At 47.3% G+C, this 23,363-nt stretch overlaps 1 protein-coding gene across 2 annotated transcripts in view; it reads left to right on the forward strand.

Annotated features, from left to right (window-relative positions):
- Positions 1 to 399: 399 nt before the first annotated feature.
- The window catches only part of LOC119963842 (RING finger protein 145-like), a 37,105-nt gene continuing 14,141 nt past the window's right edge, over positions 400 to 23,363 (forward strand). Inside the window, exons 1-6 of one of the 2 annotated variants that reach the window (XM_038793184.1) lie at positions 400 to 824; positions 9,660 to 9,768; positions 12,535 to 12,626; positions 14,756 to 14,991; positions 19,194 to 19,372; positions 20,646 to 20,786. In XM_038793184.1, the coding sequence (XP_038649112.1) occupies positions 656 to 824; positions 9,660 to 9,768; positions 12,535 to 12,626; positions 14,756 to 14,991; positions 19,194 to 19,372; positions 20,646 to 20,786 (926 nt within the window). In that variant the 5' untranslated portion in view covers positions 400 to 655. The remainder of the gene's footprint in view (positions 825 to 9,659; positions 9,769 to 12,534; positions 12,627 to 14,755; positions 14,992 to 19,193; positions 19,373 to 20,645; positions 20,787 to 23,363) is intronic. The other variant, XM_038793185.1, reaches the window with a different exon arrangement.

Below are 23,363 nucleotides of genomic sequence, written 5' to 3' on the forward strand. Positions count from 1 at the left end.
GGCAGGATTGGCAGTGAGTGTGGGGTGTATATGTAGGGCAGGATTGGCAGTGAGTGTGGGGTATATATAGGGCAGGATTGGTCAGGGAGGGTGGGGTATATATAGGGCAGGATTGGCAGTGAGTATGGGGTGTATATAGAGCAGGATTGGCAGTGAGTGTGGGGTGTATATGTAGGGCAGGATTGGCAGTGAGTGGGTATATATAGGGCAGGATTGGCAGTGAGTATGGGGTGTATATAGAGCAGGATTGGCAGTGAGTGTGGGGTATATATAGGGCAGGACTGGTCAGGGAGGGTGGGGTATATATAGGGCAGGATTGGCAGTGAGTGGGGTATATATAGGGCAGGATTGGCAGTGAGTGTGGGGTATATATTGGGCAGGACTGGTCAGGGAGGGTGGGGTATATATAGGGCAGGATTGGCAGTGAGTGGGGTATATATAGGGCAGGATTGGCAGTGAGTGTGGGGTATATATTGGGCAGGACTGGGTAGTGAGTGTGGAGTATACATAGAGCAAGACTGGACAGTGAGTGCATGTTACCTACTGGTGTGTGCAGCACTGGGGATTGGAGGCTTCCTGTGCACCCTAGATTGCCCAGCCTGACTGTCACCCATGTCGTCCCAGTGATAAAACAGGTTGTGATAAATCAGCCAGAATGCCATTTGTAGAAACGGTGGCCAATGTGGCTCTCCGGCTCCCCAGTGTCATGGTGCTTGACCTGCTGTATAAGTGGGATGTCAGTCACTTTGTTGAACAGATCCAAGCTAGGAATGAGGAAATGCTCATCAAGTACAAGTACGTCTTGTGGAATGCGTACTATCTGGGTAAGCAACATTTCTTCTGTCATGCAAAGGATACATACTTACATAGGAGTTAGGTGCAGGAGTGGGCCACTCGTCCTCTCAAGCCTGCTCCGCCATTCAATAAGATCATGGCTGATCGGATTGTAACCTCAACTCCACATTCCTGTCTATCCCCGATAACCTTTCACCCTTTGTTAATCCAGAATCTATCTACACCTGCCTTAAAAATATTCAAAGTCTCCGCTTCCACTTACTTTTGAGGACAAGAGTTCCAAAGATGCACAAACCTCTGAGAGAAAATAAAATTCTCTTATTTTTAAATAGTGGCCCCAGTTCAAGATTCTCACACAAGAGGAAATCGTAAAAAAAGTATGAGGGAAGGAATTAAATACAGTCGCCGTCACCAGAGAATTAGTTTTATGCAAACAAATGGGATTAAAGGCTGAACAGTGCCCTGGACCTGAAGGTTTGCACACCAGGATCTTAAAGGCGGTAGCTACGGAGATTGTAGATACATAGGTGGTCATTTTCCAAAAACCCATGGATTTTGGAACTGTGCCAAAGGATTGGAAAACTGCCAGTGTGGTACCTTTGTTCAAAAAGAGAAGGAGGAAACCTACAGGCCAGTTAGTCTAACTACGGATATTGGAAAAATATTATTACAGAGAGGATAGCAGTGCATTTGGAAAGTCATAATCGGATCAAGCATAGTCAGCATGGTTTCGTTGAAGGGGTATGCCGTGACAAATTTCCTCAAGATCTTTGAGGATGTATCAGCCAGAGTCGATAAAATGAAAACCAATTGATGTTGCATATTTTGATTTTCAAAAAGCATTTGATCAGGTGCCACACAAAATACCACTATGCAAAATAGGAGTTCACAGTGTTGAAGGTAATATGCTGGTATGGAAAGAGGATTGGCGAACTAACGGGGAGCAGCGAGTAGCGATAAGGCCTTTCTCAGGTTGTACATAGTCGTACAGCGCAGAAAAGGTACACCAGGTCTGCACCTACATCACCTACCCCTAATATGACACTAATCCACTTACCAGCACTTGCCCACATCCTTGAATGTGATGTTGCTTCAAGTGCTCAACCAAGTGTTTTTTTTTAATGGTTGTGAGGTTTCCAGCCTCCACTATCTCCCCATTCCAGATTCTCACCACCCTCTGAGTGAAATTATTTTATCCTCAAATCCCCTCAATCTCCTGCCCCTCATCCTAACACTATGCCTCCTTGTGAGTTGTCCCCTCAACCAAGGGGAACAGCTGATTAGCCCAGTGGTTAGCACTGTTGCTTCACAGCGCCAGGGACCTGGGTTTGATCCCCAGCTTGGGTCACTGTCTGTGCGGAGTCTGCACATTCTCCCCGTGTCTGTGTGGGTTTCCTCCGGGTGCTCCGGTTTCCTCCCACATGTCCCGAAAGACGTGCTTGGTAGGGAAATTGGACATTCTGAATTCTCCCTCAGTGTACTCGAACAGGTTCCTGAATATGGCGACTAGGGGATTTTCACAGTAACCTCATTGCAGTGTTAATGTAAGCCTATTTGTAATAAAGATTAAAAAGCTTAGGGTGGTGCAGTGGTTAGCACTGCTGCCTGTGGCACTGAGGACGCAGGTTCAATCCCAGCCCTGGGCAACTGTCTTGTGTGGAGATGGCACATTCTCCCTGTGTCTGTGTGGGTTTCACGCCCACAACCCACACATGTACAGGTTAGGTGGATTGGCCATGCTAAATTCCCCTTAATTGGGGAAAATAATAATTGGGTACTCTAAATTTATAAAAAAAAGATTTGAAAGCTTATCTAATCTCTCCATGCAGCTCAGATGCTTCATCTCAGGCAACACCCTTCTGAATCTCCTCTGTACCCACTCCAGTGCGATCACTTCCTTCCTATAGTGAGGTGATCAGAACTGCACCCAGTACTCCAGCTGTGGCCTAACCAACATTCTGTCCAGCTCCATTATAACCTCCTTGCTCTTGTATTCTATGCCATGACTGATAAAGTTGCCTTCCTAACTACCCTATTCACCTGCTCTGCCGCCTTCAGGGATTTGTGAAAAAGTACCCCAAGATCCATCTGTTCCTCTGAGTTTCCTCGTCTCCCACCATTCATTACATACCCCCTTGTCCTGTTTCCTTTTCCAAAGTGCATCACCTCACACTGACCAGGGGCAAATACCATTTGCCCATCTGACCAACCCATCTATATCTCCCTGTAACCTATAACCCTCTTCACTGTTAACCACCTTATCAATCTTGGTGTCACCTTGGAGGGCAGTAAGCATGGGAGTGCCACAGGGATCAGTGCTGGGACTGCAGCTCTTCACAATATATATTAATGCTTTGGAGGAAGGAGCAGAGTGCACTGTGGCCAAATTTACAGATGAGACAAAGGTGGGAGAGAAGGCAGGTTGTAAGGAAGATATAAATAGTTTACAGAGAGTTGTTGACAGGTTAAGCGAGTGGGCAGAAGATTGGCAACTGGAATTCAACGTGGCAAAATGTGAGCTTGTTCATTTGGAAGAAAGAATGAGAAGGCGGATTATTATTTAAATGGAGATGACTGAAAGCTGTAGAACAAAGGGACTTGGGAGTCTGGGGCAGGTCCTTGTTTAGCACAGGGCTAAATCGCTGGCTTTGAAAGCAGACCAAGGCGGGCCAGCAGCACGGTTCAATTCCCGTACCAGCCTCCCTGAACAGGCGCCGGAATGTGGCGACTAGGGGCTTTTCACAGTAACTTCATTTGAAGCCTACTCGTGACAATAAGCGATTTTCATTTCATTCATTGTTCATGAAACACAAAGCTAGCACTCAGGTGCAGAATGTAATAGTGAAGACAAAAATAATACTGGCTTTTATTTCAAGGGAGTTGGCGTATGAAAGTAAAGAGGTGTTGCTGCAACTGTACAAGGCAGTGTTCTTCAAACTTTTTTTCCGGGGACCCATTTTTACCAACCGGCCAACCTTCGCGACCCAACCCAGCCGACCTTTGCGATTCACGCTGGCCGACCTGAGCGACCCACCATTTTCTCTTACCTTGTTTGCTGCTGTCAAAAATGGAGTAAATGGTTTTGGGTCCCTTTGGCCCTCGTACACGCTCCTCCAATGGAACCTGTTGGATGAAGGTGAAGCCTTCCTGTGTCGGAAAGTATGGAGTCTCCATCTGTCCAAAGTTCTGAATTTTTTTCCTGTAAAATTTTATCAAATAAACCCCCGCCCCGCACTTGTAAAAAAAGTAAAAATAAAATGAGTAAAATAAATGAAAAAAAGAATAAACCCCCCCCCGAAAAAAGCTGGCTGCTGCGCGGAGATTTGCGTGATCGGGAGCGCCGCGGACAACGGCTCCACGACCCTCCCGACACCCGCCCGCGAGCCACCGGCGGATTGCGCCCCCGACTTTGAAGAAAACTGGTACAAGGTACTAGTGACGTCACACTTAGCATACTGTGTACAGTTTTATTGAAGGAAATATATATTATCGCCGGAGGCAGTACAGACGAGGTTTACTCGGATGATCCTGAGTTTGGAGGGACTGCCACAAGAAAGATTAAACGTGTTGAGTCCGTACTCCTTGGCGTTCAGAAGACTGAGAGGTGATATGATAAGGGGGCTAGACAGGGTAAATATTAGGAGGATGTTTCCACTCGTGAGAGAGGGTAATACCAGAGGACATAGTTGCAGAATAAGGGGTTAGGATGGGTTTAAGATGGATTTGAGAGCCAATTTCTCTCAGAGTGGTGAATGTTTTTTTCCCCCAGAAAGCTGTGGGGGCCAAGTCCTTGAACATTTTCAAGGCTGAGATCGATAGGTTTTAATAAAGAATTATGGAGATAAGGTAGGAAAGTGGATTTAGTGCGTGTTAGATCAGCCGTGATCTTATTAAATGGTGGAGCAGGCTCAAAGGGCTGAATGGCATCCTCTTGTTCCTATTTCTTATAGTTTTATGAAGCATCCTCACTACATCCTCCCCAAGTCCCCTCGGGATCTTGTATATTTCAATCAGGTTGCCTGTCACGGCGGATACAAGCCGAGATAGCCCGCCCAACCTTCCCTTCTAAGACAAACCGCCCAGTCCAGGTCCCAGAATGAGGAAATGATTGTCAGTTGCTGTAGCTTTGAAGTGTTCCCCATCCTTGGCATGGGCATTGCTGTCAAGGCTGGCATTTGTTGGCCGCAGTGGTAGAGATGGTGCGGGGCAGCTTTGAAACAACAAAGTGCCTCGTTGGGCACCCTCGAGGGAGAGCTGAGGGTCGGCCATGTTGAGTTTGGGACTGGAGCCGCAGGTAGGCTCAGGACAGTGGTTTCAGGGCGATCGCACGGCTTTCATGGTCACGTTTAGCGAGGCCAGCTTTTCACTGCAGGGGTTTTCGAAACAAAATTCAAAGCTTCAAACTACAAAGAGCGGGATTTGAACGCGGGTTTTGGTCAAGACAGGTCACCGGGACACTGCTCCCGTCACACAAGGGGCTGGTTTAGCTCACAAGGCTAAATTGCTGGCTTTTAAAGCAGACCAAGCAGGCCAGCAGCACGGTTCGATTCCCGTACCAGCCTCCCCGGACAGGCCCCGGAATGTGGCGACTAGGGGCTTTTCACAGTAACTTCATTGAAGCCTACTCGTGACGATAAGCGATTTTCATTTCATTTTCATTTCAAATGAGCTCAACATGTTGATTCTGCCCCACTCCATCTCCCCATGCGTGAAATTAAAACAAAAATTCACACGGGGACATTTACATTTGCTTGCAAACTGATTTAAGTGAAATCGTGAGTTGATTGCAAAAAGAAATGTTTCAAAGCTTGGAAGTTGAAGCAATTCCGCACAAAGCTCGCGTGCCTGTTTCTGTCTCCGTGGGTAATACCCTCTTGCCTCTTGAGTCACTAAATTCTAGGCACAGAACCAGTGCTGAGGGAGTGCTGTTCAGTCAGAGGGACTGTTTTTCAGGTGAGATAGGCCGAGAGCCTGGCTGGCCCCGGAAGCTATTTGGAAGAAGGACAGGGCCTGTTTCTCCTCGGTGTCCAGGCCAATGTTTGTCCCTTAAGCAACATTGTTGAGAACCAGGATATCCACCCATTGCCTCAAGGCTCTATGTGGGATCTTGCTGTGCACAAACTAGCTGCTGCGTCTCCTGTATTGCAATGGAGGCCACACTTTGATAAGGGTCTTTATTGGCTACCAAGTGCTTTGGGATGGCACCAGTTCCACACGCGAATGGTGGGATGACCATTGCAAGTGGACTGAGCTTGGAACTTGCTTCAAGCCTGAGCAGTGATCTTGCTGACCAGTGGGAGAGCACACCCCCCCCCGCCGCCGCAAGTTGTCCTTCCTTCATCACGGACCTTTGTCAGTGTCTGAAAGCATAAAGCGTCAGTGACAGACGTTAGTGCTATACTTTCTTGGTTGGACCACAAAGTAAGGCACTGGCATAGAGATTTTGTCGCTGGACCCGTGACCCAGGCTCTAATCCCACCACAGAATCTGGAATCAAAAGCCTGTGAGACCATTGTCACTAAAGTCCTTGAGGGAAGGAAATCTGTCATCCTTACTTTGCCCGGCCTACATGTGACTCTAGACCCACAGCAATGTGGTTGACTATTCACTGCCACTCAGTTCAAGGGCAATTAAGGATGGGCAACATTTCCAGTGATGCCCACATCCCATGAAAGAATTAGAAAAAAAAAACTTCCAGTCTCCATATTTCAGAAAGGATATGGAAAGCGGTGGAGGAAGTGCAAATGATGCTCTCCTGAATGACAGACTGAACAGGGGCTCTCTTCTCTGAGAAAGCAAAGGTTGAACTAAGAGGATCGTTCAAATTCCGATGCTGGTTGATGTGGAATAGAACCAGGCGGTATAGTTATAAGATAGTCGCGAATCACTGATTAGGGAGTTGAGAAGGAACAGCTTCAACCCAAGAGATTGATGAGAATGTGGAACTTTGCTATCATATGGAATGGTGGGCGGCATGGTAGCACAGTGGTTAGCACTGTTGCTTCACTGCGGCAGAGTCCCAGTTCGATTCCCGACTTGGGTCACTGTCTGTGCGGAGTCTGCACATTCTCCCCGTGTCTGCGTGGATTTCCTCCGGGTACTCCGGTTTCTTCCCACATGTCCTTAAAGACGTGCTTGTTAGGGGAATTGGGCATTCTGAATTCTCCCTCAGTGTCAGAAAGGTTGGTAACCTGAGGGCACAGGTTTGGAACTGTAGCTAGAGGAGACTATTTTTTAAATATGCAATGAGTTATGATCTAAACGCACTACCCAAAAAAAAAAGTTAATAGATCCAGCGGCATCTTTAAAAAAGATGTCAGTTAAGTAAAACAACAACATTTTGCATTTATTAGCACTTTTAAAATAATGAAGTGCCCCTAGGTGCCGCACAGGAGCATTATAAAACAAAATATGACACTGAATCACATACGGTATTCATGCAGATGATCAGGTGGGTTTTAAGGTGTGTCTTAATGAAATGAAAATCGCTTGTCACAAGTAGGCTTCAAATGAAGTTACTGTGATAAGCCCCTAGTCGCCACATTCCGGCGCCTGTTTGGGGAGGCCGGTACAGGAATTGAACTGTGCTGCTGGCCTGCCTTGGTCTGCTTTAAAAGCCAGCAATTTGGCCCTGTGCTAAACCAGCCCCTGTCTAGCAGTCGAGAGTCACCCCTTGATGGCCGTTGGCCAGCGCCTCCTAGTCACCTCACCTTAAGAGAGGGAAGCGAGGTTGAGACGGACAGGTGTCGGGAGGGAAACCCAGAGCTTGGAAACTACACAACTGAACCATGGCCAACAACAGTGGAGCAAGAGGCCAGGATTAGAGGATTTGGGTCCAGGGGCTGGAGTAGATTGCAGAGATGGGGAGGAGGTGAGGCCATGGAGAGCTTTGAAAACAAGGATGGGAATTTTAAAATCACAAGTTGCTTGACCGAGAGTCAGTGTGGGTCAGATAGGGGGAGGGGATTTGCTGCAAGTTAAGATGCAGGCGGCAAAGGTTTAGATAACACAAAGGTAGAAGAATATAGAACATAGAACATTACATCGAACATTACAGCGCAGTACAGGCCCTTCGGCCCTCGATGTTGCGCCGACCTGTGAAAACTTCTGAAGCCTATCTGACCTACATTATTCCATTTTCATCCATATGTCTATCCAGTGACCACTTAAATGCCCTTAAAGTTGGCGAGTCTACTACTGTTGCAGGCAGGGCGTTCCACACCCCTACTACTCTCTGAGTAAAGAAACTGCCTCTGACATCTGTCCTATATCTACTACCCCTCAATTTAAAGCTATGTCCCCTCGTGTTGGTCATCACCATCCGAGGAAAAAGAGTGAGTTGCACTGTCCAGCCGATCTAACCCTCTGACTATCTTATATGTCTTTATTAAGTCACCTCTCAGCCTTCTCTCTAACGAAAACAACCTCGAGTCCCTGAACCTTTCCTCGTAAGACCTTCCCTCCATACCAGGCAACATCCTAGTAAATCTCCTCTGAACCCGTTCCAAAGTTTCCACATCCTTCCTATAATGTGGTGACCAGAACTGCACGCAGTACTCCAGGTGCGGCCGCACCAGAGTTTTGTACAGCTGCAGCATAACCTCGTGGCTCCGAAACTCAATCCCCCTACTGATAAAGGCTAGCACACCATATGCCTTCTTAATCTTTATTAGTGTCACAAGTAGGCTTACAGTAACACTGCAATGAAGTTACTGTGAGAATATGGGAGACCCAGACAGGGATACGTTGCAATAGTTGAACCTTGAGGTAGCGAAGGCATAAATTGGATTGGATTGGATGGATTGGATTTGTTTATTGTCACTTGTACCGAGGTACAGTGAAAAGTATTTTTCTGCAAGCAGCTCAACAGATCATTCAGTACATGGAAGAAAAGGGAATTAAATGACGGTTTCCTTAGCAGATAAGTTGAAACGGGTGAAGTTGGATGATGGTATTGGCGGGCAAATAGCTGGTCTTATGATGGTATGGCTATGAGGTCAGAATATCGTGTGTAAATACTTGCCCATGGAAGTTTTGTAGTGCCATGGGGAAAGAGCAGGAGAGTGAGACTAATTGGATAGATCTCCGAAAGAGATGGGCCGAATGACCACTCCCTGTACTCTGAATTTCAATAATACATACAAGTTGCGATTTACTACTTATAGTTGAACACATTTTGAAGCAGACTGTTCACATTGGGAGAAATACAGATTTGTATTTCTCTGGCTTCACAGTCAGCTCTGTATGTTTTCACCTGGACCACTGTTGCAGGAGATGCAGAAACCAATTTGCAAGCAGCAAACTCTGACAAACAGCCATGCGATAAAGGCCAGAGACTCTGTTTTAGTGAAGTTGGTTCAGGGATAAATATTCACCATGACAGACTGGGAGGCAAGTCAAAATTCGGAGATTTGGGGAACTGAAGGGTTTTGATGGGGAGAATGGCTGCGGAGCAGGCGGTGATGGGCCTTCTTTTAAAAGAAGGAGTGAGGGCTGGGAGCAGTCATTACAATGAGGACTGATTGGCTGCGGGGTGTTGCTAAGGCACCGAGGGAAAATCAGGTAATTATTTGAGATACCGGGCCAGGGGGAGTGCTCGGGCAGTGGGACAAGTTTTGGATTGCTCTGTTAGAGAGCAGGCAGAAGCAAAATGGGTGGGGTGGCTGCCACCTCCCCATGCTGAAATTACGAGCAACTGCAGAGACTCTTAACTTTGTTCCTCATTATCCGAGTGAGCAGTGACTCGAGCAACTGGGCCGTCAAACTGAGATTTTTTTTTTTACACTCTTCATGTATTTTTAAATTGAAGACCGCAAATCAATTCCTCCATTTTTGCTGAGCGTTGCCGCACTTCTGGTTTGCAGGTCACCTTCTGGGCCTCTTGGTGCTGGTGCTGCCCCTTCAGCATTTGGTGAAGCTGTACCTGTATTCGCTCACTGCCTCGCTGCTCTACGTGGGACACCAAACCTGCAGGTGAGTGTCGCATGAGTTTGGTAAAAGCCAAGCGAATGGGCCTTGTTGACCAGGCATTCCAACTCCTCGCCTCTTGTTTCAGTGGAGGAACACGGTGCTTAATCTCACGCTTAATCTCAGCTGGTGGGAGGCAGGGGGAATTCTGGTGCCTGGGGGGTGGGGTTAAAAGGTGGAATCACCATCCAGAGAGTTGAGCCCAAGGGCAGTTTTTTACGGTGAGCGTTTGGCATTGGCACAATTTGCTCATACTTTTGTCATGGTTTTGAGAGCATTTAAAGGCGGACTTTATGGTTTGTTTTTGCAGATTCACTTCTCAAATCAAACCCCAAAAATGGGGAGGTGGGGAGATCAAGGTAGTGCCTTCCACCATCAAAATTATATAATATCTAGCACCGAGGCAGCCCATTTATCCACCTTGATCAGCACCACATCTGCCACACTAAACGTCCACTTCCTCCACCACCGACATATAGTGACCGCCGTGTGCGCCATCTACAAGATGCACTGCAGCAACCCACCAAGGCTCCTTCGACATGAACTTCCAAAACTGCAACCTCTGCCACCTAGAAGGGCGAGGGCAGCAGGCGCATGGGAACATCACCACCGGCAAGACGCACATCATCTTGACTTCTGCATTCCTTCACTGTCGCTGGGTCAAAACCCTGAATGAGGAGTAAATGCTGGCCGAGCCAGCGATGTACACATCCTGTGAAAGAATGAAGAAAGTCTGGTCTGTGCTTTTCAAAATAATTTTAGAGTACCCACCTACCATGCACACTTTGGGTTGTAGGGGGATGAGACCCATGTAGACACGGGGAGAATGTGCAAACTCCACACAGACAGTGACCCGGGGCCAGGATCGAACCCGGGTCCTTGCTGCCGTGAGGTAGCAGTGCTAACCACTGTGCCACTTTGCCGCCCTTGGTCCGTGCTTCATAACAGCTCCCTCCCATAGAATCAGGCACTGGTTACAGCTCATCTATCCACAAATCATTTTATACACTTTATAATGTGTTCACCACCAACAGAGTGTTTGAGATGAATAGTATAGACACGTTTAAGGGGAAGCTGGGTACATGCATGAGTAAGTTGCACGCTAAGAGAAAGGGTGCATGAACATTAAAACACAACATAGACCAGTTGGACCTAATGGCCTCTTTGTTTTGTATTCGTTGCAATAAATTACTTGGAAGTTTGGCACAAAGCAACTTGCAAAAGTAGTATTTTGGGAATCAGACTGATTTTGTTTCATTTGGTCTTGGGATGTAGGGGCATTGTTGGCTGCACCATCGTTTATTGCCCCATCAACTAGCTTCCCTTGGGAAGGTGGTGGTGGTGAGCTGCCTTCCTTAACCGCTGCAGTCAGTGAGGTGTAGGTACACCCACAGTGTTGTTAGGGAGGGAGTATCAGGAATTTTGACCCAGCGACAGTGAAGGAACAGCCGATATATTTCCCAGTCAGGATGGTGAGCGGTTTGGAAGGGAGCTTCCAGCCGGTGGTGTTCAACATATGTCTGCTGCCCTTCTCCTTTTGCATGGTGACGGTTGTGGGTTTAAGGCTGTGGAAGGAGCCTTGGTGAGTTGCTGCAGCGCACATTGCAGATGTTACACACTGCTGCCACTGTGTCAGTGGTGAAGGGAGTATATGTTTAAGGTGATGGATGGGGTGCCAACCAAGTGGACTGCTTTCTGCTCTCCCGAATGAATCTCAATTGACAGCACGGGAGGAGGCCATTTGGCCCATCGCGTCTGCACCAGCTTTCTGAATGGGTAGTTCCTTGATGCCATTCTCCCGCCTTCTCCCCGCAACCCTGCACATTCTTCGTTTTCAGAAAACCATTTGATTCCCTTTTGAATGCTTTGATCGAACCTGCCTCCACCACACTCCCAGGCAGCACTTCTATACCAGAACCACTCCTTTTACCAATTATTTTAAATCTGTGCCTGCTCGTCCTCAATCCTTTCGTGAGTGGGAGCAGTTTCTCCCTGTCGACTCTGTCTGGATCCTCATGATTTTGAACGCCTCTATCAAACCTCCTCACCGCCTTCCTTTCTCCAAGAAATACAGTCCTAATTTCTCCAAGCCAAACCTGAATCGTGTGGGGTTTCTGAGCGTTTTCGTAGCCGCACTCATTCAGGCAAGTACAAAGAACAAAAAAAAGTACAGCACAGGAACAGGCCCTTCGGCCCTCCAAGCCCGTGCCGACCATGCTGCCCGTGTAAACTAAAATCTTCGACACTTCCTGGCTCCGTATTCCTCTATTTCCATCCTATTCATGTATTTGTCAAGATGCCCCTTAAATGTCACTATCGTCCCTGCTTCCACCACCTCCTCCGGTAGCGAGTTCCAGGCACCCACTACCCTCTGTGAAAAAAAAACATGCCTCGTACATCTCCTCTGAACCTTGCCCCTCGCACCTTAAACCTATGCCCCCTAGTAATTGACCCCTCTACCCTGGGGAAAAGTCTCTGATTATCCACTCTGTCTATGCCCCTCATAATTTTGTAGACCTCTATCAGGTCGCCCCTCAACCTCTGTCGTTCCAGTGAGAATAAACCGAGTTTATTCAACCGCTCCTCACAGCTAATGCCCTCCACACCAGGCAACATACTGGTCAATCTCTTCTGCACCCTTTCTAAACCCTCCACATCCTTCTGGTAGTGTGGCGACCAGAGTTGAACAGTATATAAATTATAGTGGGATGTCTTGTGGATTCCTGGGTTGAAGCGGTTGACGAATCCTCTGGTGCTTTGTTCTCTTGACAGGAGCTATGTCCTTGGAGAACTTGAATCTGGTTATGATGGTGTTGTGTATCTGGACCTCATGGCAATGCAGCGCTTCCTCGGAGCACTAACAGGTAGGGAAAGAGTTACTGTGCCCTTGCTAAACTGGGAGGCTGTCTATCATTGGTGTATCAGAATTATGGTTCTGCAAAGGTGACTGAAAATTATCCAGCACAGAAAGAGGCCATTTGGCCCATAGTGCCTGGGCTGGCTCTTTCCAAGAACTTTCCAATTAGGCCCACTCCCCATGCTGTAGGTTGTGACAGACAGGTTTCCAGTGTTGATCCTCGGGATATTCACAATGTCCGATTTTTTTTTTTTTTTTTTGTGTCTCTTCAAAGTGATTTGGTTTGATATTTGTCACTCTTTTCCAAATGTTGTTTTTCATTAATCTAGCGGGCGGTTTTAATGCCAGTAAACAGAACCTGGCCTTGGAATCCTTCCAAAATCTCCACACTCCTTCAGTTCTGGCCTCGTAGACGACCCTGATTTTAATTGTTTCATTTTTGGTGGCGAGGCCTTCAGTTCCTTGGACCCCATGTCCTAGAATTCCCTCCCTAAACCTCTCGACTTCTCCTCCTTCAAGACTTGCCTTAAAACCTGGCTCATGGACCAAGCAATTGATCTCCTGCCCTAATACCTCCTTTTGGTCGTCCAGAACTTGGGCTTTGCTGAAAAAGGACAAATGTTGTCGAAGCTTTTCTTCTTGCACTCATCAGGTCAGAACTCATGAGGGGACAACAATTTGCACTTCATGAGAAGAGAATGCTGATTCTTTGGCAAGTGGGCTCTGATTGGTAGAGGTGTTGCCATGGAGACTGCACCAGTTAACTGTCCGTTACCTGTCGGTGCAAAACTTCGACAACATGTCTCTTTCCTGCAATATTTAGTTTCTCCTCTTGTGGTTCATTGACAAATTTCTGTCTGATAATGGTCCCGTCAAATGCTTTGTGATGTTTTACTCCATTGAAGGGACTATATAAATGGAGATCATTAGTGTAGAAATCTTCCAACGTTGCTTTCCAGCGCACTGGAATCAGGTAAAAGCTCAGACAGCTGTTGGGAGGGAGGTGGGGACTTCAGATAGCCTGTTCCTTTTTGAGATCCCACTGCCAATTTTCAGAGGCCCCCAAAGCCAGATCTCTCTCGGCTTGTTGTGAGGTAACCAACCCCCAGATGAACAGTGAGCCAGTTCACCAGTAGGTTGTGCCTTGAAAATATTAACCCCTGCAGACCCCTCCTCTCTCTGCCTGACAGATGGCTAATGCTCCAAGGGACTTCATGGTTTGTGGTTTAAGCTGCCAACCAGGCCTGTTAGGAGTGCAATTGGACCTGTGCTTAAGTAAGCCTCGTGGTTATTACTAGATTACAGCACTCAGTGGGGTTCATTGTGGCTTAATGCGACAGCGTTACATGTTTACCTCGCACAGAAAAGCTTTTTTAAAAAAAAGTAACATTTCTAACCGAGTATCTGAGCACCTGACAGGAATGTTCCCAATCCTGAATGTGACCAAACCCAAATTTGCAGTGAAACTTTGCTGAGGAGTTTTGATTTTAACAGCTTGTTAGACATCTGTCCCATCTCCATCCTCGTGACCAGCCATACTCAAAATCATCCCCGCTTCACTGCTCGAGACAATAAAAGTCCTGGTCGCTTCCTGTGACGTTAATCTTGAGCTTTGGTTCAGCATTTGCAGCGCGAGTCACCTAAGCGATACTGAACGATCACACAAGTTTTTTTTCTTCCCTTGGTGCAGTTTAAATCCCTCTTTCCCTTAAAGTCGGAATTGAGGCAGAAGGTGATTTAAAAAGAAAACTAGAACAACTTGCATTAATGTGGTGCCTTCAGTGTCCTAAAGCTCTTGACAAGAACAAAACTTGACATTGAGGCACGTGAGTGGAGATTCGGTCAGAGAGGTAGATTTTAAGGAGTGTCTTGACGGAGGAGAGTGGGACAGAGAGGTTTAGACCGAGAATTCCTGAGCTTAGAGCCTCGGAAAGCGAAGGCCCGGATGCCAGTGGTAGAATAACTGAGTGGGTGATGTGGGAAAGGTCAGAGGGCCTGGAGGAGGTTAAATATTTAGATGGGGCGAGGCTGCAGAGGGATTTTGTGAGTTGTGAAGAAGCAGTTTGTGAGGAAGGAGTTTTGAAGGCGCTGGCTGTGAGACCCTCCTCTGACTGAACATTTTTTATGTACCTGCAGGTCAGCTCCTGGTCTCCTCCCTCTGTTCTTTCTTCATGAAACCCAAACCGTTCTGGTTGTTCTCGGCCCACCTGCTCCCCTTGTTGGCCAGGCTCTGCCTGGTCCCCCTCACCGTGCTGCTGGTCCTCAACAAGATCACCATCGCCTTCACCAGCCTCGAGGTGTTCTACTTCCTGCTGTGCAACATGTTTGTACCTTACAACCTGGCCAGATCGGCCTACCGAGAGATTGTGCAGGTAGGATTGCTCCAAACCTTGGGGTTGCTTGAATCAGTTAATGGATTACTTTGGTGGCGGGGCGGACTCCACAGTGAGATGGCATAACCTTAGAGCTTGGCCATTCAGTTTTGATGCCAAGAAGCATCGACAAATCTAGGTATGGGGAAAACCATGACCAAGGTTTTCTGGCCGTTCCCGACGGGGAAACCCCCGCCGTAGGTTCCCCGGGGCGAGGGGGTGCACGATGGGAAAACCCGTTGAAGGCAGTGGGACCACCCATTGTCTAACCAATCTGCTGGAGTTTTCAAAGAGGTGAGGGCAATGCTGTTTGTTGATGTGTTGAACGTGGACTTCCATAAGACATTTCCACACAACAGACCTTTGAGAAAGGTTTCAGTTCATGGAATAAAGAGGGAAGTACAAACATGCAAACAAAATTGGCTGAATGGTGGAAAATAGAGTGTAGTGGGTAATGGAGGTTTTCCATACTGGAGGAAGGTGTGTAGTGCAGGAAACCTCCCCGGTCTGACGCCGGTAATTTGACGCTTTCACCACCGTGGTCCGGGTTCGATTCCCAGTCAGGGAACGAAGATTCATATCTGGGGCAGGTGAAGTTGAGGCCACAATCAAATCAGCCATGATCTCACTGAATGACGGAGCAATCCCCGAGGGACTGAATGACATATTCCTCCTCATGTGCATGTATGTGTGTGTATTAGTGGAGTTCTGCAAAGGTCAATGTTGGGATCCTCGATTTTCCTGATATATATTAACGACCAAGATTCTGACATACGTGACACAATTTCAAAGTTTGTGGATGAGCCACGCTTTGGGAAGCATTGTGACCTGTGAGGCGAACATAAGAACATAAGAACTAGGAGCAGGAGTAGGCCATCTGGCCCCTCGAGCCTGCTCCTCCATTCAATGAGATCATGGCTGATCTTTTGCGGACTCGGCTCCTTTCCGGCCCGAACACCATAACCCTTAATCCCTTTATTCTTCAAAAAACTATCTACCTTTATCTTAAAAACATTTAATGAAGGAGCCTCAACTGCTTCACTGGGCAAGGAATTATACAGATTCACAACCCTTTGGGTGAAGAAGTTCCTCCTAAACTCAGTCCTAAATCTACTTCCCCTTATTTTGAGGCTATGCCCCTAGTCCTGCTTTTGCCCATCAGTGGAAACAACCTGCCCGCATATATCCTATCTATTCCCTTCATAATTTTATATGTTTCTATAAGATCCCCCCTCATCCTTCTAAATTCCAACGAGTACAGTCCCAGTCTACTCAACCTCTCCTCATAATCCAACCCCATCAACTCTGGGATTAACCGAGTGAATCTCCTCTGCACACCCTCCAGCGCCAGTACGTCCTTTCTCAGGTAAGGAGACCAAAACTGAACACAATACTCCAGGTGTGGCCTCACTAACAGCTTGTACAATTGCAGCATAACCTCCCTAGACTTAAACTCCATCCCTCTAGCAATGAAGGACAAAATTCCATTTGCTTTCTTAATCACCTGTTGCACCTGTAAACCAACTTTTTGCGACTCATGCACGAGCACACCCAGGTCTCTCTGCACAGCAGCATGTTTTAATATTTTATCATTTAAATAATAATCCCTTTTGTTGTTATTCCTACCAAAATGGATAACCTCACATTTGTCAACATTGTATTCCATCTTCCAGACCCTAGCCCATTCACTTAACCTATCCAAATCCCTCTGCAGACTTCCGGTATCCTCTGCACTTTTTGCTTTACCACTCGTCTTAGTGTCGTCTGCAAACTTGGACACATTACCCTTGGTCCCCAACTCCAAATCATCTGTGTAAATTGTGAGCAATTGTGGGCCCAACACTGATCCCTGAGGGACACCATAGCTACTGTTTGCCAACCAGAGAAGCACCCATTAATCCCCACTCTTTGCTTTCTATTAATTAACCAATCCTCTATCCATGCTACTACATTACCCTTAATGCCATGCATCTTTATCTTCTGCAGCAACCTTTTGTGTGGCACCTTGTCAAAGGCTTTCTGGAAACCAAATATACCACATCCATTGGCTTCCTGTTATCTACCGCTCTGGTAATGTCCTCAAAAAATTCCTCTAAATTAGTTAAGCACGACGCCCTTTATGAACCCATGCTGCGTCTGCCCAATGGGACAATTTGCAATTTCCCTCGCCATCTCTTTTAGCACTCTGGGATGCATTCCATCAGGGCCAGGAGACTTGTCTACCTTTAGCCCCATTAGCTTGCCCATCAATACCTCCTTAGTGATAACAATCATCTCAAGGTCCTCACCTGTCATAGCCTCATTTCTATCAGTCACTGGCATGTTATTTGTGTCTTCCGCTGTGAAGACCGACCCAAAAAACCTGTTCAGTTCCTCAGCCATTTCCTGATCTCCCATTATTAAAACTCCCTTCTCATCCTCTAAAGGACCAATATTTACCTTAGCCACTCTTTTTTGTTTTATATATTTGTAGAACTTTTTTATATATTTGTACAAATTTTTACTATCTGTTTTTATATTCTGAGCAAGTTTACTCTCATAATCTATCTTACTCTTTATAGCTTTTTTAGTAGCTTTCTGTTGCCCCCTAAAGATTTCCCAGTCCTCTAGTCTCCCTTTGTATGCTTTTTCCTTCAATTTGATACTCTCCCTTATTTCCTTAGATATCCACAGTTGATTTTCCCTCTTTCTACCGTCCTTTTTGTTGGTATAAACCTTTGCTGAGCACTGTGAAAAATCGCTTGGAAGGTTCTCCGCTGTTCCTCAACTGTTTTGTCATAAAGTCTTTGCTCCCAGTCTACCTTAGCTAGCTCTTCTCTCATCCCATTGTAATCTCCTTTGGTTAAGCACAAAACACTAGTGTTTGATGGTGCAGGACTTCCAAAGGACGCAAACTAGTTGGTGGAGTGGACGGTCAGTTGTCAGCGATGTTAGCGCATTGGTTTAATGCCTCCTCTGAACACTGTTCCTCTGAAGCACACTCAGTGCCAGCCCAGTGTGTCAGTCTGCATTACACACTCTAGCCTCTGGAGAGGAGCAGGGGCTTCACCCCCACCACCTCCTGATGGGGAGAATATAGTGCCACCGACCAATGTTCCCTCCGCTGTGCGCGGGCCTTTAGGTGCACTCTGCGATCCATTTAAGATTTTTGACGAGGCCGCTGTTTGTTGCCCGCGTAGCGCATTCCAGATTGCCACACAGTTTATGGGAGCGTTGCTACAAACTGATGCCCAGATGTGAGGCAGCAGTAAGGTGACATCCAACATTGTAATCTTTTTTTATTGTAATCTTTTATTGTCACAAATAGGCTTATATTAACACTGCAATGAAGTTACTGTGAAAAGTCCCCTCGTCGCCACATTCCGGCGTCTGTTCGGGTACACAGGGAGAACATGCAGACTCCACACAAGACAGTGACCCAAGCTGGGAATCGAACCTGGGACCCTGGAGCTGTGAAGCAACAGTGCTAACCACTGTGTTACCGTGCTGCCACCCAGATCTCTCTGCCTATCAATACTCTTAAGGGTTCTGCCATTTACTGTATATTTCCCATTTGTGTTAGACCTTCGAAAATGCATTACCTCACATTTATCTGGATTAGCCATCTGCCATCTCTCCACCCAAATCTCCAACTGATCTTTATCCTGTAGTATCCTCTGACGGTCCTCATTGCTATCTACAATTCTACCAATCTTTGTGTTGTCCGCAAACTTAGTGATCAAACCAGTTGCATTTTCCTCCAAATCACATTTCTCTCTCTCTCTCTCTCTCTCTCTCTCTCTCTCTCTAACTCTCTCTAATATTTATGTATCACAAACAGCAAGGGTCCCAGCGCTGATCACTGAGGAACACTACTAGTCACAGCCCTCCATTCGGATAAGCACCCTTCCACTGCTACCCTCCTGTCTTCTGTGACCGAGCCAGTTCTGTATCCATCTTGCCTGCTCACCTCTGAACACACTTTCCTGGTTACCGTTCAGTAAAGGAGGTGGCGGTCTGGACGTATGTTGGGGAGGCGGCGGCGGGCGGGGGGGGGGGGGGGGGGGGGGGCGCGGCGTGAGATTTCTGGCTAGTTGTGTGACAAAGGACTAGAGATGAAGGGCGCACTTGGTCATGAGTAACGCTCCTGCGGACAGTTGTTCTGAAGCGGTGGTGGTCTGTGTTGTTGACTCCTCATTGGTGGTTGTGCTTTGTGTGTGCAGGAGAGTGAGCTGTACGGAGTCCTGGGCTTGGGGGTGAGGCTGTGGAACCAGGTTGCAGTGCCAGTGCTCTTCACCACGTTCTGGCTGGTTCTGTTTGTTGCCGAAATCTACTTCTACCTCAGCTCTCGCAACCAGCCGGCAGCTTCCAACGAGGGCCTAATCTTCGCCTTCCTCACCAGGTACTGTTGGGATACTGTGTCTCCGGTTAAAGACTTCAGAGATATTGTCTCATAGATTAAGCAACATGGTCTGTACAGTGGAAGTGTGAATGGCTCATTAAATCAGTTATGGTTCCTTTGACCGCACCAAATATTATTTGGGTAACTGATAATCCTAGAGCTAATACATACGCACATCTTAATAATCTTTAATTGTCCCTGTTTATTTTTCATGTACAATTTTTATTTCTCCGATTCACCCTTTTCCCAAAAAGGAATTTTGTTTATATCGATTTTGGTTAGCATGTGGATTCTAATTGGTTACGGTGTTGCCAAGCAGCAATTTGTTAAAGACCAGTTGATCTGTTTTTTTTTGTTGCATTAGAGTTAAATATTGATCAGATCACCTGGGATCAACTTCCAGGCTTCTCTTCAAAGTAGTTGCTTTGGCCAACCATCCAGATAAAGCAGCAGCTCTGACAATGCAGCAGTCCCTCAGTACTGTTAACAGAGTGCCAGCGTGGGCGTTACGCTCTAGTGGGGCTTGAACCCACCGCCTTCTGACTTGGAAGGTAGGAGTGCTGCCCACTGATCCGCAGCTGACTCTTCACAGTTGACGGGAAGTGGATGGGTGCAGGCCATGTGCTAGTGCCTGGTGCAGTGAGTGCTTCCACACACATGGATCGCTGGGAATCAGTGATCTGACCGAATGCGAGAGGTGACAGCTGGGCCCGATTGCTGCCTTCGCCAGTGGTGAGCAACCCTTGACTGCCTTTTGGCTTCGCACCCTGAGACATGAGTGGACGGATAATAATAATCTTTATTAGTGCCACAAGTAGGCTGACATTAACACTGCAATGAAGTTACTGTGAAAATCCCCTCGTCGCCACATTCCGGTGCCTGATCGGGTACACGGAGGGAGAATTCATAATGAGAATTCACAAGGGCAGCAAAGTAGCACAGTGGTTAACGTTGTTGCTTCACAGCTCCAGGGTCCCAGGTTCGAGTCCCGGCTTGGGTCACTGTCTGTGCGGAGTCTGCACGTTTTCCCCTTGTCTGCGTGGGTTTCCTCCGGGTTCTGTTTCTCATGGTACTGACATGATGGGCTGAATGGCCTCCTTCTGTCCTATCCTGTCCTTAACGAGTTGTGTGTTTGTGTGTACTCTGCCCTGTCCTCAGATCTCCCTCTGTTTCTGCTTTAACATATCTGTAGGCGCAGACAGTTGAGTACAGCTGCAATGAGCTTGTCAGATGTTTGATGCACCGTTGACCTCCTGCCTTTGACCTCTTACAGTGTGGCCGGGTGCTGCGTTACTCCGTACTCTCTGGTGGGCCTGACGTTCACGGTCTCTCGCCTGTCACTGGGCTTACTCACCCTCTGCAAGTTTTACCTGCAAGGATATTCGGCCTTTGTCAATGGCAACCTCATGCACAGGTAAGGGGAGGACAGTGGTTTGGACCATTCCTGAGCCTATAAACATTGAGTGGAAAAACCTGCCTGTCTTTTCTTTTAAAAGAAATCTGCATTATTATCACAAGTAGGCTTACATTCACACTGCAAGGAAGTTACATCTCCGAGTCGCCACATTCCAGCGCCGTTCGGGAGGGAGAATTCAGAATGTCCAATTCACCTAACAAGCACGTCTTTCGGGACATAGAGCATACAGTGCAGAAGGAGGCCATTTGGCTCATCGAGCCTCATTTCCACACTATCCCTGTAACCCAATAACCCCTCCTAAACGTTTTGGTCACTAAGGGCAATTTATCGTGGCCAATCCACCTAACCTGCACGTCATTGGACTGTGGGAGGAAACCGGAGCCCCCCGAGGAAACCCACGCAAACACGGAGAGAACGTGCAGACTCCGCACGGACAATGACCCAAGCCGGGTATTGTACCCGGGACCCTGGTGCTGTGAAGCAACAGTGCTAGCCACTGCAGTACCTTTAACCATCTCAGAGGTCCCAAAGTATTTTGAACAAAACCTTTTGAAGTGTAAACACTGTTAGAATTTAGGTCACCGATTTCCACCCGGTAAGATTTCCCAAACAACCAATGTGATCAGGACCAGATCATTTTCCCCCAATAGTGATGCTGTTTGATAAATATTGACCAGGTCACTGGGGAGAACTGCCTTGCTCTTCTTTGCAATAGTGGCTTGGGATCTATTGCTTGCCTGCTGAGAGGTGAGGGTGAGGCCTGAGAGTCTCACTGGGAAGACAGCCCCTCTGGCAGTGCAGCACGCCTTCAGAACCGTGTTGGGAGCATCGGGTCGTATTAAGTGTTCAAGTGGGGTTTTAACCCACGACCGAGCTCTGAAGTGATGTCGGTTGAGGGATAAATGTTGGGCGTTTGTGTGTTAACTGTGGTGACAACATCCAAAGTTAGACATAGTGGGGTGGGGTGGGGGGAGCTACCACTGATTTGAACCCAATAGGAGGGTTATGGGTGGCAACGAGGAGATGCACAGATACGTTGGATGGAACTGAAAGTTGTAAGGAGAGACCGTGATGCTAGAGTTTCACATGAAACATCATATACTCTCTCGAGTTTAGAAGAATGAGAGGAGATCTAATTGAAGTATACAAGATGATTAAAGATATGGATAAAGTAGGCGTGGAGCGGATGCTTCCTTTTGTGGGGCATTATAGAACGAAAGGTCATAGGCGGTTAAATAAGAGGTGTAGAGTCTATGGTGTGTTTGAAACTAAATTGTGGAAGAAATGGATTTGATGGGGTTGAATGGCCCTGTTGTTGAGCTCCTTTTTTTTCTGGTTCTGAGATGCGGTTAGTCAGAGTGGTGTGGTTAATGTGTTGGTCAGACTGTTTGGTGGAATTCGAAGACACTGTAAACTTTCTGTGCTATAATGTTTGGGCGCAGTTTCCTCTGCCAGCTGCTTAATTCTGTCCTTTCTGTTCCAACCACCACACCACCCTGGCCTGACAGATTGATGTTCACCCCTCTCACTGGTGTGGTAGCACAGTGGTTAGCACTGCTGCCTCACAGAGCCAGCGACCCAGGTTCAGTTCCGGTCTCGGGTGACTGTGCGGAGTTTGCAATTCATCTTTGTGTCTGCGTGGGTTTCCTCCGGTTGCTCCAGTTTCCCCCCCCCACTGTCCAAAGATGTGCTGTCAGGTGGATTGGCTGTGCTAAATTGCCCCCAAGTGTCCAAAGGTTAGGTGGGGTGACAAGGATAGAGTGAGGATTGGGTCTATGTATTTTGGAAATTAGAAGAGTGGGAAGCGATCTCATTGAAATATCGAAGATTCTGGAGTTTGGAAGATTGAGAGGCAAACTTGTTGAGACATACTGAGTTCTTGGGGCTTGACTGGGTAGATGCTGAGAAAATGTTTTGACTTATGTCATCTTTATTAGTATCACAATTAGCCTTACATTAACACTACAGTGAAGTTGCCAAGTCGCCACACTATGGCGCCTGTTCGGGTACACAGAGGGAGAATTCAGAATGTCCGATTCACCGAACAAGCACGTCTTTCGGGACTTGTGGGAGGAAACCGGAGCACCCGGAGGGAACCCACACAGACACGGGGAGAACATACAGACTCCACACAGACAGTGACCCAAGTCGGGAATTGAACCCGGGTCCCTGGCGTAATGAAGCAACATGCTAACTACTGTGCTAGCGGGCTGCCCCATGTGGGAGAGTCTCGGACCAGAGGGCATAATCTCATAGTAAGGAGTCACCCATTTCAGACAGAGGTGAGGAGATATATCCTCTGATGGTAGTGAATCTGTTGAATTCTTTACTGTAGAGGGTTGTAGAAGCTGGGTGGTTAAGTATGTTCAAGGCTTAGGTAGACATGTTTTTAATCCGTAGGGGTATCAAGAGTTGGAGGAAAGTAGAGTGAGGATTATCGCATCAGTCATGAAGTCATGATCTCATTGAATGGTGGAGCTGACTCGATGGGCCGAATGGCCTACTTCTGCTCCCGTGACTTATGGTTAGACCGAGTCAGTACTGAGAGGCTATTTCCCCCTGTCATAGTCTCGC

This window comes from Scyliorhinus canicula, chromosome 3, assembly GCF_902713615.1.
Source record: "Scyliorhinus canicula chromosome 3, sScyCan1.1, whole genome shotgun sequence".
NCBI lineage: Eukaryota > Metazoa > Chordata > Chondrichthyes > Carcharhiniformes > Scyliorhinidae > Scyliorhinus > Scyliorhinus canicula.